This window comes from Chelonoidis abingdonii, chromosome 9 (assembly GCF_003597395.2).
Source record: "Chelonoidis abingdonii isolate Lonesome George chromosome 9, CheloAbing_2.0, whole genome shotgun sequence".
Taxonomy (NCBI): domain Eukaryota; kingdom Metazoa; phylum Chordata; order Testudines; family Testudinidae; genus Chelonoidis; species Chelonoidis abingdonii.
In genome coordinates, this window is record NC_133777.1 from 81,791,166 (window position 1) to 81,809,855 (window position 18,690).

General features: G+C 46.4%; 2 protein-coding genes across 4 annotated transcripts in view; one reads left to right on the forward strand and one right to left on the reverse strand.

The window, feature by feature from the left end:
• Nucleotides 1–13,185, reverse strand: part of AAGAB (alpha and gamma adaptin binding protein) — a 50,588-nt gene extending 37,403 nt beyond the window's left edge. The window contains exon 1 of the mRNA XM_032764394.2: nt 13,038–13,185. Coding sequence (XP_032620285.2) covers nt 13,038–13,185 — 148 coding nt within the window. The remainder of the gene's footprint in view (nt 1–13,037) is intronic.
• A 135-nt stretch (nt 13,186–13,320) lies between these two features.
• The window catches only part of IQCH (IQ motif containing H), a 116,547-nt gene continuing 111,177 nt past the window's right edge, over nt 13,321–18,690 (forward strand). For 2 of the 3 annotated variants that reach the window (XM_032764385.2, XM_032764386.2), the window contains exons 1-4: nt 13,322–13,516; nt 16,026–16,148; nt 16,517–16,614; nt 17,145–17,262. In XM_032764385.2, the coding sequence (XP_032620276.1) occupies nt 13,466–13,516; nt 16,026–16,148; nt 16,517–16,614; nt 17,145–17,262 (390 nt within the window). In that variant the 5' untranslated portion in view covers nt 13,322–13,465. Of the gene's footprint in view, nt 13,517–16,025; nt 16,149–16,516; nt 16,615–17,144; nt 17,263–18,690 lie in introns of all 3 variants that reach the window. The other variant, XM_032764389.2, reaches the window with a different exon arrangement.

Genomic DNA, 18,690 nt, shown 5'->3' on the forward strand with positions numbered 1-18,690 from the left:
TAGATCATGAAGATGTGTAAATTTAGTGTCTACCGTTTATTCAGGTAACTTTTCAGCACATCTGTAGAAAGTCTTCCTACAGTTGTCCTGCCAAAAACTGTGTGCAGGTCCAGTATTTTACCCTGCACCATTTTAATGCCGTAAGACACCTAAGTAAAGAACTCTGTTATTGGTGGCTGGTGATGGCCATCAGTTGCTATGAGGCCATAACACCCAAGTCTCTAGTCTAGACAGGCTAGTGAAGAGGACGTTTTTTCAGTTTAAAACCCTCAAAGTATTTGAATTACATCTCACAACCTTCCAGAATCTCTTTAGCAGATTGTCCTTAGGCATGTCAGTAAAAGAGAAACCTCTTGAAGGGTGACATCTCCTTCCAATATCACAGAGCGTCCTGAGTCATAAAACAATCTTTATTCTGATACACTGATGTAAAGTGTCCCTGTGCATGCCAATAATACTACACTTGTTTTCTAGTGTAAAGTGGGGGGTTGTAATTGTATTACTATGCAGCCAGATTATAAGTAGCAACGGCAATACTACCACCATTTATATTACTTTGAGACTCAGGATATTTAAACAGGTCCTGATATATAATAATGCTAATTACTACTGCACAAGCGTTTACTAAGCAAATTGCTATACTATTTCTATATTCGCTGCAAATCGAGGTAGTTAAGAGATTGTTTGAAAAAATCCAGGGACTCTTTTGGCAAAGTGACACCAAACAAGCAATGAAGCATTTCTAAATCATGAAACCCCAGTTCGTTTTCTACAGGGCAGTTATACGTAGCACATGTGTTTCAATGCAGGTAAATATAGTTCATTAGTCTGGCCTAGATAGAAGAGTTATATCTTGGGGGCTTTTTGTTTTTTTTTTTTATTCCACTTAAGCAGTTTTGGGCCTTAGTAATTTTAATCTGTCTTATGAAGTTATCTCAGAAATGAATGTTTAGATGTTGCCAGTTGCTAGTGAAGTTTATTTTAAGTTATGGTTAAGCGTTCCCTGCCACACTGGCTGAAATCATACAAAGATTTTCAATCATTTAGTAAAATTCATTTATGTTTATTTCCCTTTGGCTACTGAAGATTTTTTGTCTGAGAAGCTCATTTATCTCTGCCCTGCTCTCCCTTCCAACTGATCCTTTAACAAAGCTATAACTGTTTGACAGTCTGTGCCACTGAAATACTGTAAGTCACAAAATCAACATTAATATTCATGAATGACCAGATGAGAAGAAACAGAATGAGAAAGAGTTGTTTGAACACTTTTTTTTCTTACAGTTTAGCCACTCTGTAAGAATTATTAACAAGCACGCAAAAAGGAAATGTATGGTTTTTTAAAATAGCTCCTTAAACCTCAGTGTGAAAGATCTTCACATCAGGCTCATGCATAAGAATCTAAAATTATTAGCAAAACGCTAGGGCAAAAATTGCTAGACAAAAGTTAAGGCTCTAAGAGAATTCAAAGAATGCAAAAAACACTCCACAAAAGGTTGTTTTTCTTTTTAGCCGCTAAGGTTTTGCTATTTTATGCAACTTTCATTCACCCTGTTCTGCTTCTGAGTGATAGACATTTTTCATCCAAACAGAAATGACTTTCCAGTCATAATTGTGAATTAAAACGTCTTTACACAAACAACTCAATACTGCAAGCTAATCTTAGCTTTTATAACTAGCCTTGAGCATATTGCATACTTATGACTTCCATAAAAATAATAGAGGTTGGAAATAGTTACTACATTTCTACAGCAGCAACCTGAAGCTCCAATTCTATATATTACTCTTGCTGACAAAATAAGTGCCACTTGGGATACTTTATTTTTGCACAGCTTCAATAGTTTGCCATTAGTTAGATTTCTCACTAAAATCACTTACCCCTAATATAAAGATATTTAAGTGTGTTTGCCTTCTGTTTCTGCGCTAAAAACAGAGGCTGTTATGGAAGAAACTGAAATATAAACCGTCTAGACAAATTAAGATTGTCAGATGTTACTCCGCCTGGAATTTGTTTCATGATATGTACATACTGTTACTAGTTTACCATGATTTCTTTCCCAAATAGAAGACAGTTTTGTATTTTAATGCAACACACGGTTCTCAACTATAATGAAAGCTTTCCACACCCAGTTCTAAAATATTTTTTAAGGATAAAAAACATTTCAATTCTGCATTGATTGGCCTAAAACAAACATTTCCAGAAAACTGATATCTGGCAGAGCAACGTGTCTCAGTAAATGTATGTTCTTAGAGAATTACGGTATTTTTCACTGTTTGATCTCCCACTTCAAGAGGGTCAGTGGTATTTATACATCGAAGAGTCTAGAAAACCAAGCTGACTCACTAGGTGACCACAAATGCAGGCAGGCCTATTGGACTGACTTCTCTGGCTGCTCTTCTTCATGAACAGAGTGGTTATTCAGATTCCAATAGCACCCACAGGTCAAATGGTTCAGGGCCCGAGTCCTGCCCCAAAGAGACTCTGCTCACAGAATGTCACATGCACAAATTATAACATTCTTTTTTTAAGAAGGGCTTCAAACTGTAGGGAATGTCATGTTAAGCCCCTTTGCCTGAGATCACAACAGGAGATACTGGATCTGGCCCAAGAGAGATGGTAAAAGCACTTGTAAAAAAATGGCGTTTTTACTGGTTCAAGACCAGTCTCTGCAACCCACCAAGGACTAAAGTCTCTTAAAGTTGAAAAATCTACATTTCCAAAATGGCTATCAGCTTGGCCCAGGGCAAGACACCAAAAACTCCTAATACTAGCGAATCTATTCATAGAAAAGTGTCTTTTAACCCCAGGCAGTAGTTGGTTGGCTTATGCCTTAAAGCACGAATTATTATATTCCTTAGGTTTTTAAAACATTTCTGTTTAGTGTTTTCATTGCCCATAACAAATCTAGTTCTTTTAACTACTGCTAAGATCTTGGACTCATGTCCAGGTGGCAGCAATATTCCTCGATAAGTTAATTTGTTCTTTCAATTTCTTGGGTGTCCTTTGTCTGTTACGAGAGAGGATATGAAACACAGAAAGAGTTCTGAGAAGGAAAGACACCACCAAATCTTAGAATGTAGGTGGCATATCACATTTCATTGCCATTGTAAAATATTCAAAAGCTCAGCAGACATTCTGTACATGGAAGGCATCCAAGTATGAATGGACTCCGAGCACCTTAGAAGCTTCAAGTATGACCTCTAAAAATGAGCTGAATATGAATATTTAAGAGAAAAGTCACAGGAGATAAGCTTACATGAGGCTGACAGGTCTGTCCATCTTCTCCCCCCCGCCCCGAATTTACTCTCTATTACAGCCTAGCAGAAAACAAATACTTAAACTTTAACCACCCCGCTATGTCTAGTAAACTACCACTGACTAGTAATTCTTCTAAAAATCACTGCAAATCCGTTTGCAAGCTTTTCCCAAGTATACAGTAAAGCATTCTTGTTTTTTCTGAGTGCTTCCCAAGTTTAACACTTGACTAAAACTTAATTTAAACACATTAAGAACTGAAACTATCAAATCTCCTCTGTCTGGTAGGTATGCTACTAGCAGTTCTCATTTATTCTGTGTCTTGAGAGCCACCTGGTGGAAAGCCAACTAAAGAAATATCCTCTGAAAGTTACACAAGAAGTAAGAACTTTTAGGAATACGTTTAAAGAATCCACTTTTCTGAAAGACACGAGAGAACCACCAAGCATCAGGATGTAGCGTGTACAGGTACCTCCCTGTCACCAGGGGTGTGTTAAGTGTGATCTGCAGTGCGTTATACCGTGTTGGATGGTAATGTCATCATTTTGCAAGACTGTTCAGATAACTAAATAAATTAAGGTGCAGGTGCCCATCCTGTGCTTGACATAATTACACACAATACAACAGTCTGCAGTAAAGTCTGAAAGGGCTGTCATTGCATTTGAAACCAAAACACCATCCCTCCAGCCTCAATGGACCCCCAACCTCCGTAAAAGGTGAGGAGCGGGGAAAAGAAGCTGTTGGCAACAGGCGCTGAAAGTTTAGACCAAACTTAGGTTCTGAAGAGCACGGGGGAGCGAGTTCCCAAAGTAGCTGCAGTTCCAAATGATTTAGGACTTTATTAATTAAAACCAATACCTGATTTTGACCAGAACCATTGAGGCAGATCCTAGAGCACTTGCAGAGTGGCTCATGCGTAGGAAACTCATGCTGGCAATAAGAGGACACCGAAGTCCTGCTTAGTTTCAGCTTCCAAGTGGTCCCTTGAATGCATTGCCTAAAAAGAGCACATTACAGGAATCCCAATCTCAAAATAACAAAGTGAATGGATACGCGTGATAAGGTCCCTCACTGAAAGAGAAGCCATTTCTTTTTGTTAACATCTGAGCTATCTTAGTCCTCAAGGACAAACCAGATCTACCAGCACATTCTCAGTTACGTGTGTGTGTGTGTGTGTGTGTGTGCGTGTGGTGGGCACATGCGCACGGGACCACAAAGGCCATACCACTCCCTTGTAAGACTGCCCTATAATATCTATATAAAGAGCGGTGCACTGATTTAAACAAAATCAATTTAAGAATCACACTGTTGGTAAACCTGATGCGGACAGCCCAAATTCATGCAAACTCTACGTGTCTTCCTCCCACTGCGCTAGTAATTTCCTCTGTCTGTCTTGATTGAGTGGTAGCCAATCTAGCCTTCATCCAAATACCAACCTTAGATAGTCCCTCGGTTGTCTGTTTTCCACTATCCATGGGTCATGTGACTATTTATCTACACATCAGCAATTTAATTTTTTTAAAATACCTGTCACCATTCTCAAGTGATTGCTCAATTCCATTCCAGTTAGGTGTGTGTGCGCCGCGTGCAACGTTCGTCGGACGACTTTTTACCTAGCAACACTCAGCAGGTCGGCTGGGCGCCCCCTGGAGTGGTGCCAACTATCACGGACTGATTATACCCCAGCCAACCCTGCCCACCTTCAGTTCCTTCCTACCACCCATGTCGGGTGTTGGAACACAGTGGATTGCGGCTTAGCTGACCTCCCTCCGCTAGCTATCATAGTTCTCATTGTTACTGTGTACATAGTGTTGTTCTGGGAGATATTTAAGTTAGTGAAGTCTTAGTATAAGTTAGTTTAGTATTCTAGTTAGCGGGGCTTTGGGTGTAGCCTTCCCCGCACCCCAGGTGCCATGCCTGGCTCACGGGCTCAAACGTGCTTGGCTGTCACAAGGGGCCGATGCCAGCTGGAGACCCAACAACTCCTGTTTGAAGTGTGCCTTCGGGAATCGCACTTAACACTAAGTGCTCTTGCAAGGCTTTCAAGCCATGAACTAAAAGGAGCAGGACATCAGGACTGAAAGACTCCTCATGGAGGCAACCCTGACACGCCACCACCTCGGCACTGAGCGCTGGTCAGTCAGTGAGCGAAGTGCCCCTCGGTACGGATCGCACGCGTACGCCTAAAGACTCTCGGGCACGCGCACCACCGACGCCGAAGTCGCGTCGCACGTTGCTCCCTCTTCCTGAAGTCGAAGAAGGCCAAGACTCCTGCTGCTTTGGCACCGCCCACGCACGCCATGAGGTGCGCCCAGATGCGGACCGCCGGCACCTGATACCGCCGTGGCACAACTAAATCGGCACCGTTTGATTCCGGTCCACAAGGGCCATCGAGTCCCGGCACTGATAGCTCCCCGGGCGCATACTGCGGTACAGAGCTCACCATGCCATCACGCCAGAGGGTTTCAGTGCGGACAGACTAATCGCCTTAACGGACTCAGCACTGCTCCAACCCCAGCCACTGGTCCAGTAATTCCAATCTGCTGGGCAAGCAACCCCGACTAACACACATCCATCGGCACAGCGGACGGGCACCGCTCAGATCGCGGTCCCACAGACACTCCAGGTTGAGAACGACACTCTCGCTCTCGACTGGCGCTCGCAGTCCAGCACCTTCCTAACACGGCACCAGTCAGACGCGCGGCACTGGTCGGACTCCACGCTCTACCACTTCACTATTCGCGCACTGCTGCGGTTTCGGCACCGATCCACGCAGCATACTCCGGAGCCGTTCACAGCCGCAGGGGACTCGAGATCTCGGTCGAACCTCCGGCACCGGTGGTCCGGTCCCGTCTCGATCCCATACTGTTACGAATAGCCGCACCGGTCCCGTTAAAGAGGGGAGTGAGTCCGTTCAGAACCTCAGCCAAGGTTTCTCTGCTTCTCCATGGCCATCCAGGGCAAGAGTTCGGTGTCCCTCTCACGTGGACATTATTGACGAACAGGACGCAAGATACGGAGGTTCTACCGGGGTTCTTCAGGAGGTCCAGTCTCAGGACGGGAACCTCACCAGCGTCTTTTGGACACCCTGGGCGTACCATCAAGGCCCAAGGGTGCTCCATGTACCGACCGCTCTGCTCCTCAGAGATCGAGCCTCACAGGCCACCATTAGCCATCCCCCTCCAGCTGGGACAGAGGAGCAGATGATCCACTCCACCAGGTTCCCGCGTACCATGGAGCAGGGAACCAACCCAGAAGCAAGAGGCCATTCAGGACCACCCTCACCCCGGCGTTCGTCCTCTCCTCTCCCAGAGTGGCGGTGGTAGGGACTTCATCATCAGGCCCCCGCCGATAGACCTCAGAGCCCATCAAGACCTCTCTAGGAGGGTAGCGCTCCAACATCAATCTTCCAGTAGAGGAAGTCCCAGAGGTCGACGGACCCAGTTTTGAGCATCCTGTCGGTGGATACCCACTAGGGTGGTTTTGCCTTTCATCAAGGCCATCCAGCCACTGGCGAACACCTTATTGACAGTCCCAGCCTCCATCCCCCTAGCGGCAAAAAGGATGTCAAGAAGGGAAATTCATTACCCTCCGGGGGTACGAATACCTATATGTCCATTCCTCCTCCCTCCGCATTATTGTGTCCAATCAGTCAACGAAAGGGAACCACTGTGGCCAACAGGCACCAGTCCCCAAATGAAAGGAGGCTTAGGCAAATGGACCTTACTGAGGCCGCAAGGTATATTCAGCAGGCGCCCTGTCAGCTCCGTGGTGGCCAACAAGCAGGCTCTTCTGACGCGTTATAATTATCAACACCTGGGAGGAGGTGGTAGATTCACAGAACTACTACCGCCGACTTCTCGCCAGGATTTTGCGCATTCCTTGAAGAAGGGAACAAGGTGGGCTAGAACCTCCCTCCAGTTTCTCTCAATGCGGCCGAGCTTGGCAGCCAGAAACTCTGCCCTCAGGTATCACCATGAGGGTATCTCAGGCTACAGGTCTCCGCAACTGCCACCCGAGCTCCGTATACCACCAGTCCAGACTACCTTTGATAGCAAGGTCTGTTCTCTGAAAAGACCGACCAGGTTGCAAGAGTTTTAAAGACAAACAGGGTCATCATGCGCTCGTTGGACATGCTACTGTCACCCAACGAGACCGCTTCTGGCTCAACCCCACAGCCGTACTTTGCTGCCCCACACAGCGACAGACTTCAACAGAAGCGCGGGCGGGATGGCACGTAGACGCACGTCCGGGCCCCAAGGGGGTCAAAACACCGCCCCAAAGCATCTCCGGGGCCTAAGTCTACCTTTGGAAGGTACGCACGAGGACGGCCGTCCCATGTTTCGAACAGGATCTTTCTCCTCCCTTCTCAACCGCCTCTCTACTCCTCCTGGGGTGGTTCCCAATTGACTTCAGACATCTCGTCTACGCACGGTGAATAAAGAAATATACCACCTCCAATTTGTTTCAACACCCACTTCCACTCCCAACCCGAGTCCCTCTTCAGGGACCCCTCTCCGAGCAAGTCCTCTTACAAGAGGGGCAGTCTCTCCTCGCTGCAGGAGCAATATAGAGGACATACCAAGACGAGAAGGGAAAAGGGTTTTACTCCCGCTACTTTCTAATCCCCAGTCCAGGGAGGCCCTCAGGTCTATCAGACCTGCGAGGCCTCAACAAGTTTATGGTCAAGTTGAAGTTCCACATGGGTCTCCCTGGGACTAGTCTACCCGTCCTTGGACTGCCTGGTTGCTGTTTCGACATGAGGACGCATTATCTTCACATCGCCATCTTCCCTCACACAGGAGGTATCTTCGCCTTGTAAGCCCAATCACCAGCACTTCCAATTCAATGGTCGCCCCTTGGCCTCTCCACACGGCCCAAGGTGTTTACAAGGTATGGCCGTCGTCGCCGCCGCCCACCTCGCCGCAGCAGATACATGTATTCCCGTATCTGGACGACTGGGCTCACCAAAGGAACTCCCCATACTCAGGTCAAACAGCATGCGGACATAATCACGACCTATTCTCCCAGTTGGGGTGTCTCTCAATGCGGAAAAGTCCAACACTGTTGCCCACACAAAGGCTGGACTTCATAGGGGCAATCGCTGGACTTCCACTCGAGCACGCGCCCTACCTACCTCAGCCACATTTCCAGACGATAAGCGATCATTCGAGGTCTGCAGAAACTCCGCGACCACCTGCTCGCCGTGTCTGAGCCTCTAGGCCACATGGCCACTTGACTTTGTGACACAAATATGCCAGGACTCCGCCTCCGGCCCCTTCAAACGTGGCTCAATTCGTCTAACCGTGCCGGGCAGGGACCCAATAGACATTCTTTGGGTGACCACTCCCCGAGCACTTACCTCCCTCAAACTGTGTGGCTAACTCCCTCCTGGTGTTGCACAGCTACTGTCATCCACCACAGCCCTTGCTGTCCCTGATGACAGATGCTGTCATCTCTCGGCTGGGGGGCTCACCTCGGTCACCTTACGTTACCGCAGGCCTTTGATCATCGCAGGAGCTGACGTCCAATAAACGTTCCGAGGAGTCTGAGAGCGTCTGCCTCGCGTGCCAGGCGTTTCCAGAACATCTTCATGGCCGTTGTGCTCTCAGTGTTACAGAACACACGCCATCGTATTATATCAACAAAACAGGGAGGACTGCTCTTCTCCCCTGTGTCAAGAGACCATTCGACACTGGGACGTTCTGCATAGCCAACACTTCCCAATAAGGAAACCTGTAGGTCCTTTCTCCCAGGGGTTCGAACACTCTGGCGGATCAGCTGAGCAGATTCCTTCCTCTGTCCAATGCTCGATAAGACCAGATGTTATCATTCGATCTTCAGAGGTGGGGTTTTCCCCTCCATGACCTGTTTGCCTCTCCACGAACAGAAATGCCCAAGCGTTCTGCTCCTTCCAGGTCTTCACCGGGATCGATCCGGGACACACTCCTCATGTTGTGGAGGCACAACGCTCTATGCCTTCCCACCCTTCCCCTGTAGTTCACAATGGTCCATAAAACCCGCAGGGACAGAGTGCATCTAATCCTGATTGGTCAGCATGGCTCCAGACAGCGATGGTACACCACACTGTCAACCTGTCTGATGGCAGCCCAGTTACCCTGCCACTCCTTCCAGACGCTCACTAACGCAGGACCCGGCATCTTCGCCACCCAGATCCTGCAGGCCTTCACCTCACGGCATGCTCTGCATGGCTGACAGATCGCGATTCTGCTGTTCGCTCGGTATTAAAAAAAGCATAGTTCTCCTAAGTAGCCAGAAAGCCTTCACTCGGTCAATGTTACGCTGGCCAAGTGGAAACGTTTCTCCCTGCTCGGTGTACAACGCAGAATGTTACTCCTTCTGAGGTCTCATCCCGTGTTTGGACACCTTCGGTCTTTAAGCAACAGGGCCTGGCTTCTTCTCTGAGGGTGCACTTGGTGCTAATCTCCACATTCCATCCTGGAGGAAAGTGGCACTCCGTGTTTCCCACCCCTTAGTACTAGATTTCTTTAAGGTCTGGAGCGCCTCTACCCCCAGTACGCCACCCTGCCCCACCTCGGACCTCACCTAGTCCTAGCAGACTTATCATCCTCAATTGACCTCATTGGCGACTTGCTACTCCTGTACTGTTGTGGAAGACAGTCTTCCTAGTGGCCATTACATCGGCCAGAAGGGTCTCCGAACTTCGAGCGCTTACGGTGGACCCACCGTATACTGTCTTTCACAAGGACAAGGTACAGTTGCGACCTCATCCAGTGTTCCTCCCTCAGGTAGTGTCGGCCTTCCATACCAACCAGGACATCTTCCTCCCGGTCTTCTTTCTGAAGCCTCATTCTTCTTGACGGGAGCAGCAGTTACACTCCTTAGATGTCCGTAGGGCGCTCACTTTTTATACGGAGTGGACAAAGCCTTTCCAGAAATCGCCCCAGCTGTTCGTGGCAGTCGCTGAACGGATGAAAGATCTACCAGTCTCCTCCCAGAGGATCTCTTCTTGGGTAACGGCGTGCATACGCACATGCTATGACCTGGCTCATGTCCCTTCGGGCCATCTCACTGCGCATTCTACCAGAGCTCAGGCTTCATCAGCTGCCTTCCTGGCCCACGTGCCTATCCAGGAGATATGTTGCGCAGCGACCTGGTCATCGGTCCACATCTTTGCTTCGCACTATGCTCTGGTCCAACAGTCTAGAGATGATGCAGCCTTTGCTCAGCGGTTCTGCACGCTGCCACATGTCACTCCGACACCTCCGCCTAGGTAAGGCTTGGGAATCACCTAACTGAAATGGATATGAGCAATCACTCGAAGAAGAAAGATGGTTACTCACCTTTGTAACTGTTGTTCTTCGAGATGTGTTGCTCATATCCATTCCAAACCCACCCTCCTTCCCCACTGTCGGAGTAGCTGGCAAGAAGGAACTGAAGGGTGGCCTGGTCGGCTGGGGTATATATCCGATGCCATAGCGGCGCCACTCCAGGGGGCGCCCAGCCGACCCGCCGAGTGTTGCTAGGGTAAAAAGTCTTCCGACGAACATGCACGCAGTGCACGCACACCTAACTGGAATGGATATGAGCAACACATCTCAAAGAACAACAGTTACAAAGGTGAGTAACCGTCTTTTTACTATCTCCATTTAATCTCTCTCCTCTTCTGTGAGCTGCCTTTCAAAGTGGTTACTATTTAAAAAAAAGTCAAATCTGGTTTTTTTGAGTCACTTAGAAGTTCTGACTTCCATAGTTCTCAAAAAACATTCTTCCAATCCTATTTTGCATCGTCAAGTAATCAAGATATCACCACCCTATCTTATTTTAAGTCCTTTAGATTTCTCTCTAAGACACGTACAACCTCATAATTTTGTGCTTTATGAAAACACAGAATTTCCTGCAATTTCCCATAACTTTCTCAAACAAGCAGCAACAATAGAACTCCCCAGAGGTAAGTTTCCCCATAATTTTCTCCTGGTGCTGAATTAACATGCAGAATGAATCAGAACTTCAATGATTTAAATTACAACCTTAAAGCTGACCAGTTGCACTGATGTGATTGTCTTTACTTAAACATCTGTACTGCCATTCAAGTCCCACCTAAAGTTGTAAGCCTTTTGAAAGCGAATGATTTAATCTGTTACTTGTCTTGGTACCCATTAGGTGATTTAGTATGCACGTAAATGCATGCAATTATCTGCCAGTTCATGACTACTATCTAGGACACGCAACTGTGCTAATTATTGAACATTTACAGATGAATGATAAACCATGACAATTTTTGTAGAAACATTAAACAAAAGCTTCTTCCTGAGCAGGTTACCAATCCCTGGAATCATATTATGCAAAAAAAATTAGCTCCTTGCACTGAACATTCTCTGCAATTTTTTCTGACTACCAGGCATGGGATCAAAATCACTTTTTCAGACCATATGAATGCTATTCCTCATCCCCCCAAAAGTCAAAAGCATTACTACATGCTACAGATTCAATCTGGGCCAAATGCATGGAAATTTCAGAAGTGTCATGGAATATTTGAGTGAGGGGTGAAAAGCAGTAGGAAGAAGAGATTTTTCCATCCCTCTAGTTTTTAGTATTGCTAAAAACAAACCTAAGCTGGAGTTATAAACAGAAGGACGTCATTTGTTAAGGAGGAGGCCCTGCCTAAAAAAGCATGATCTCAGAGACACTGCAGTCTTTGGAAATATCAGAATGCTGGAGAATTATGCCCCTTTCATCTCCCCTCATGAGGAATTTGATTTTAAAATTACCTGAGTTAATCAGCTAAACACAAGTTCATTTTTCTAAGGTACTTCATAGAAGCTCACAATGTCTGATTTCAGGGTTTGTGGTTTACGCAGATTGTTCCCTAAATTTTAGCTATTTCTGGCTATTGGTCATTTCTTTTACAAAAATGTATCTTAATCCCCAGGAGAACGTCAAACTTGGAACCTTAAACTATCTGGTTTATGTACAGGCTTTCACAGAAAGCTACTTTCCCTCACAGGGGATCTGGGTGAAATAGATTGTGATCATTTCTGGCAGGCAGGTCCCAGAGCAATGAGGTAGCTGCTCCTTGGCCTGGAGGGCACTCACATGAAGGGTACAGGGCAAAATCCTGCCCTTTTTCCCTTTTAACATCTATAAAATCCTCGAGAGTTTGCCCAGTGCCACAGCATCTAGTGTCAATAACATGCTTAAGCCACAAAGCTCAAACATTTCCTGGACTGCTGTGACCGATCCTATTAAGCAGAGGTTACGGTGCTTGACTGAAGGACACGTGGAGACGCTTAACAGGTCCCCGCACAGCGGAAAAGATCACGACCCCGCACCACTGCAGGGTTCCACCTTGACTGCAGAGACACCACATAAAGCCTGTGCCGTTTTCACACAGGCAGGGCCACCTGCCAGCCCGCAGCTTCAGCCGGGCACGTCTGAGGTCCGACTCGGCAGGCGCTTTCCACCGCCAAGGCAGCTGCTGCAGCCAGACCTCCGACAGCTCTGCCGAGGATGCGCGAGCCCGGCCCGGGCCCGCCGGGCTCTCTAGGAGCAGCGCTAGGTTCGCGCCCCCACCCCGGGACAGGAGTGAAAAGCAACGGGCATTAATTCGGCGTGGGTGGGAGGAGCCGGAGCGCGGACCCGGCGAGGGGAGGAGGCGCTGTCAGCAGCCCCACGCCGCCCGCCCTCCGAGCCAGCGGGCAGCTCCGGGCGACAGGCAGAGCCACAGGCTGGGGGCAGGGGAACCCAGTACTCGGGGGGGGACAGAGCTCTGCTCCCTCTGCCCCCCCGGAACGTTACTCACTTTTAACCAGCTCCTCCCCGGCAAAGGTGGCAGCGCAGCTGGTTATCAGCGCACAAGGACCCGCCACCGCCATCGCTCCCCCCCGGCTGCCCGGACCTTCCGCTTCCTCCCAAAGCCCCGCCCCTTCCGGCCTGGTGAATGGTACCATCCGGGCAGGGAAGAGGCAGCACAGCGGACTGAATGACCTTCTCCGTGGAGGGGGTGGCCCAGGTGGGAGGGGCGGGGTATCGCTGGTAGGTGTGGTCCTCCTGGCGGGTGTCCAGAAGTTCTCGCCCGCGCCAGCCACATGGAATGTTCCTCCCCCGGCAGCGGGTGGTACAGTCCGGCCGGCGCGTCCCGTTGCTAGGGCACGGTCACGTGCACCCCCATGCCCCCCGGAGCGGGACGCGGGACCGGTGGCCGCGGGCGCCGATTAATCGGAAGCTGCCATGGCCGATGTGGTCGGGACGGGAGAGAACATAGGAGCCATTTTGTTCCAGGTAGCTCACAACTGACCGATTCCCCCCTCCCCTCCCAGAGGTCTCAGGGGGGCTCAGCTGCCCCCTTCCCATGAGCCTTTGTGCCTTTGCCCCTGGCCAAACTCCCGTGAGCCTCTGAGTGTCCAGCCAGTCCCCACCCCCCGGTGACTGGGAGGCCAGATGGGTCATAGCTGGGGGCAGCCCAGGCTCTGTGGTTGGGCCGCAGCGCTAAAGGGGGTGGGTAGAGGGTGGGGGACACTGGGGCAGGCAGCCAGGCCCCCATGGCGGCTGGGCAGTGGGTACCCCTGGGTGAGGAGCTACGGATGGTGCCGAGCCTGAGCTCGGGAGCTGTGTGGGTGGGCACCACAGCATGAGGAAGTCTGAGCCCCCGGTGATGGCTTCACCAAATGGCAAGCAGATGGTGAAGTGAGGGCAGTGGTTCTTAAACTTCATCGCACCATGACCCCATTCTGATAACAAAAATTGCTACACAACCCGGGGGGGGGGCGGTGAGGGGGACTGAAACCTGAGCCTGCCAAGACCTGCTGTCCTGGGGGGCCTGTGACCTAAGCCCTGCCACCCAGGGCTGTAGCCCTCAAACTAAGTGTAAATTAGCACTTGCAAGCTGTTGTTGCTATTGGAAAGAAATCAGTCATAATAAACAAAACTTTATACAAGCTGTAAGTGGCAACACAGTTGCTCTGTAATTTAGGTTGTAATATAGTTTAATGCATATTCTTCACGGATCTCAAAGACTTTACAGACTGAGAATATGATCTGCTCAAATTGAAGTCATTTGAAAACTTCCACTCATTGCAGTGGAGGTAAACTATGTAGATGGCTGAAAGGAAATCATTAAAGGGATCACCCCAACTACCCACTGAGTTGATGGTAGCATTGAGAACGTTGTTGGTGAGGCATATTCAGTCAAACCTGGGCCCCGCTGCAAGACTCTTTGATTGGACTCTGGACTGAAAGGTACAAGAGGTAGTTTACAATCTTATCCATGTCATCTTTCCCAAGCTGATCTCCTGTAATGGCCAGGCATTCCCTGGGAGACAGCAGGGAATGTACTCACAGAGGATGAGTTTATGAAAAGAAATACTGGCACAGTGGATGATGATTTGCTGGTAAACAGCAGGTAAGGACCTGTGTTATGAAACCAGTCTGGACAAAGGAGTCAAGGGAGGGATTCTGGTATCCCAGAGGATTCAAATTGTAATTACTTCACACAGCCACCTGTGCTCTAAACTCTGTGGCACAGGAATATGGGTAAAAAATATAACCTAAAATTTCAAATGGTCTCTGATGGGATGGGGTTGCCCGTGGCCTCAGGTTTAGGAACATTATCTGATCTGGCACTGACTTAGAACTCAAAGACCTAACTCAGTAGGGGGATGGTACCCTGCCCATGTAGAGGGAATGAGTTCATTTCATAGGTCTTTTCCATTTCTGAGTACGTTGATCCAGTACAATTCCTCAAGAATTATTTTTCCCTTTGTGGTGCTTATAATAATGTATATTATTATAAGGATAGAAAATAGAATGCACTTATCCATGGTGGCTGCACTAGCTATCATTCGGCTGCTAGGTGAAATTCAAGGGACTGGTTAACCAGGTTTCAGAGGAGGGGATGTGGGCCCTGCTATGAATAATGGGATGGAATCATGGGGGTCTATGGCACAGTGAAGAATGAGGAAAATTGTTGTCCTTCAGACACGTAAAATATAAGGGGATATTTTTTCTTTTTCTCCTTCAAGATTAAGATTCTATTTCTGTGAGGTAGGCAGGGTGAAAGGACTGCACCTTGAGTCATGAATGTCACAGCAAGTTGGCTGGGGTATTTGCACACACAGGAGGGAATGTGGATGGTCTGGGGAAACTTAGTTATATAAACCTGTGTTATAATGTGTAGGAATATATATATAAATCGTATATGTATAACAATGTATATATCTTTGACATTTTGCTTTTATGTTATCTGTGTAATTGTTTGTCTTGTCTATTTAGATTTATAAGTTCAGGCAAAGACTGGCTCTTCTTAAATGTTAGGAAACTTCTTAGCATAATGGGGCTTTGACTCTAGTTGGAATCATTTAGTGTTACCACAGTACACATAATCATAATCAGTGACAAAGACCTATGTGCTCTTGATATAAGGTACTTCAATGACTGCCTCTGCCTTTCAGACCTTTTGCAGCACCTGCATGCCTCCAGAACTGTGCCAAGAGTGATGCTTGAATGGAATGGGGTCAAGGCCTCACTTGGTAGGAGGTCCTCACTTCTGAATCTCTCTCTCTCAGGTGGCATTGTAAGATGTTGTCCAGGTTTTTGCACTAGCTGTCCGCTTCAGAAGTCCATGGCAAGATTTCTCTGTGTCTGCTATAAAATTGCAGGACTGCAGGGGCTTACAAGGGTATTTGTGTCCTCTATTTAGGACATGTTTTTGCTTTGAATAGAAACCATGTGAAGTACACCATATGTTTTGGTAGTGTGTGCGCATTATTCATATAACAACATAATTTTGTAGGTTCAAGAAGACCTTCACCACCTTAAGGACAAACTGACAAGCATCAACCTTGAACAACACGGAGAGGGTGTGGATGTTCATGTTCTTGAAACAGCCATTGAAAGAACTGAAATTGGGCTGAGAGTAAGTTGATCCACAGTTCAAACAGAACAGGAAGAACTTGCCAGTAGTGAAGTATTTGTCAGTAATTCATTGTAAATTCATTCTAGTTACCTCTGTCTGTGTTCTATTTCTGAATAGCAAGCAACAAAATGCACCAAGCATTGTATTTCAAAGCCATGATTGCACTTTTTGGATGGTCAAAGTCAACAAGCCTTGTGGCTTATGAAGTTATCCAAGATGTGCTATAATTACCCATAAATGTCCAACCTGTCATTCCTTTTCAAGTAATTACGAGAACCAGACTGTTAAGTTAATTGATCCAAGTGTACACACTGAGTGTCCCTAACTCCACTGTAATAATCTAAACTTAATTTTTTTTTCTCTAACAGAAACATGCTGAGAATTATTTAAATGCCATAAATAGAAGTGTGTTGACTATTCCCTATACTGATGAAAAAGAAGTATATTTAGAACAGCCCCCCAAATTGTAAGTAAAAATGAAAATGGTTTTGTTGTGGAAACTAATGCATTTAAATACTGTAAAAAGTTAACTTTCACATTCAGATGGGGCACCCAAAGAGTGGAATTTATATATTCCTACCAATGGAGGGAGACAGGAAAAAAACTTTATAATGTCAGACTCCTCTAAAGGGAATGGAAGCAGCTGAGTATGTAAGCCATCAATTGAAACACTTAACCTGGATGAAGTTAATAGATAAGTGCTCTCTCCTAATTCCAGAATCACATGTCTGGAGAAATATCTTGCATTGTTAAAATTGTATTGATTCATGGATTGCTCTTCTGTATTACATAAAATGTTGAAGAAGAATATAAAAACAAAATGCAGTTCCACATAGGTATATCAAGCTTTTCTGCTAACTCGCATAACTACTATTTTTTCTGTTTACATGAATTTTAGTAAAACTACAGTAGCCAACCAGATGGAGGCAGTACAAGATTTATAGGTAAAACAAAAGTAAGTCTTGTAACTTTTATTATTTCTGTTTCTTTCTAAAGTAGGAAGCTTCCTATTGGTGCTGCTCAGAAGCAGTTTATTTTTCCACGGGTGCCTGTTAAGCCTCTGACTACGCAGCTGTGCGGCAGATCAGCACCACGTATTTCTCCAGGTTTGCAGGTCTGAAATAACTGATTGCTACTTTAACAAATAGTCTACAACATTCACTTTGGGTCTAAGGTCAAAAAGCTTACCAAGAATGCCTTGGGTCTGAGTCAGTGAAATATATGAAATTACTTAGCAAATACTGCTGTAATTAACATTCTTTTAGCCCTCCTGTTCCAAACTCCACAGAGTCACTTTAGGCCAGCACAGCCATTTGGTGGCTCAGGGTTTTAGAAAATTCTCAGAAGAAAGAGCACACCTCAGAGATGGGAGGTCCTTTTTCTGTCTTCAGAGCAAGGTAAGATCTTGGCCATAGAGAAGTTCAAACCCCTCAGGGAAGCCTTTCAAAAGAGGCTGTTCAAGGCCAAGAAGAAGCCTACTGCCTTTTTCCTTTTCACAATGACATCAAAGAGATTGTTAGGGAATCCTGGAACAAGTTAGCTGCTTGTTCTGCTTTAAGGCTTCTATCCTATAAGCATGTGCTTAACTTTACAACTGTGAGTAGTCCCTTTGACATCAGTAGCACTAATGTTAAGCATATGCGTAAGTGTTTGGAGGGTTGAGGCCTAAAATGGTGCCCTTTACTTAAGAGATGTCACAAGCCCTGGGGAACGGAAGTCTTCTATGCATATACATGGTAATTACCTCTGGAGAAATGTCAGCTCTCCCATTGGAAATCTGACATTTCTGCTTGCAAAAAATCTGGGGGTTTTTTACAAGCAGAAATTTTTGATCCCCCCCCCCCCCCAAATTTATGGTTTTTGAAAAATTTTGATCAAAATTTTTGTTTTATTTTGTGTTTTCAATTTTGGTTGGTCTGTTTAGTCACATAGTGGTAATTTTAAAAGGTTATTCTGAAAAAAAAAATTAAAAATTCAGTAACAAATTTGAAAAATACTTCGTTATGATAGAAATTTTATCTCTGAAATTTTCACAAATTTAAAAAGAGTTTTTTTTGGTACACCCTAGTCAGCATTGGGACCATTGGCTGAATAGTATCCTTTGGGCTAACCCCTAGTTATCTGGTATAATCCACAGTTCTCAGACTATTTGGAATTAGTTTTTTAAATTAGAGAGACATCAAATGGGCTGAGAGCAGGCTGTTGGTAGGAGGAGCTCTGTTGGATGCAAGAACCCTAACAACAATATAGGGAACACGACTACTTGCAGGAATGAACCAAGGATCAGCAGCCCAGATTTCATACTGCTGGATCCCTCTGCAGAAAATCAATTTATAAATTAAGACTAAAATTTCCCTAGTCACTGTAAATTGAAGAAATTCGATCTAGAAGTCTTAAAGAAACAATGAATGTGGAACTCTGTGGCCCCCTGTTTGAAGAGAGATTATTCAGATTACAACTGCACTTTAATTCTCCTAGTTTCTTTCTGTTTTGAGGTGCAAACTTAACATTACTTTAATATGTCTCTGTGCACTAAAATCCC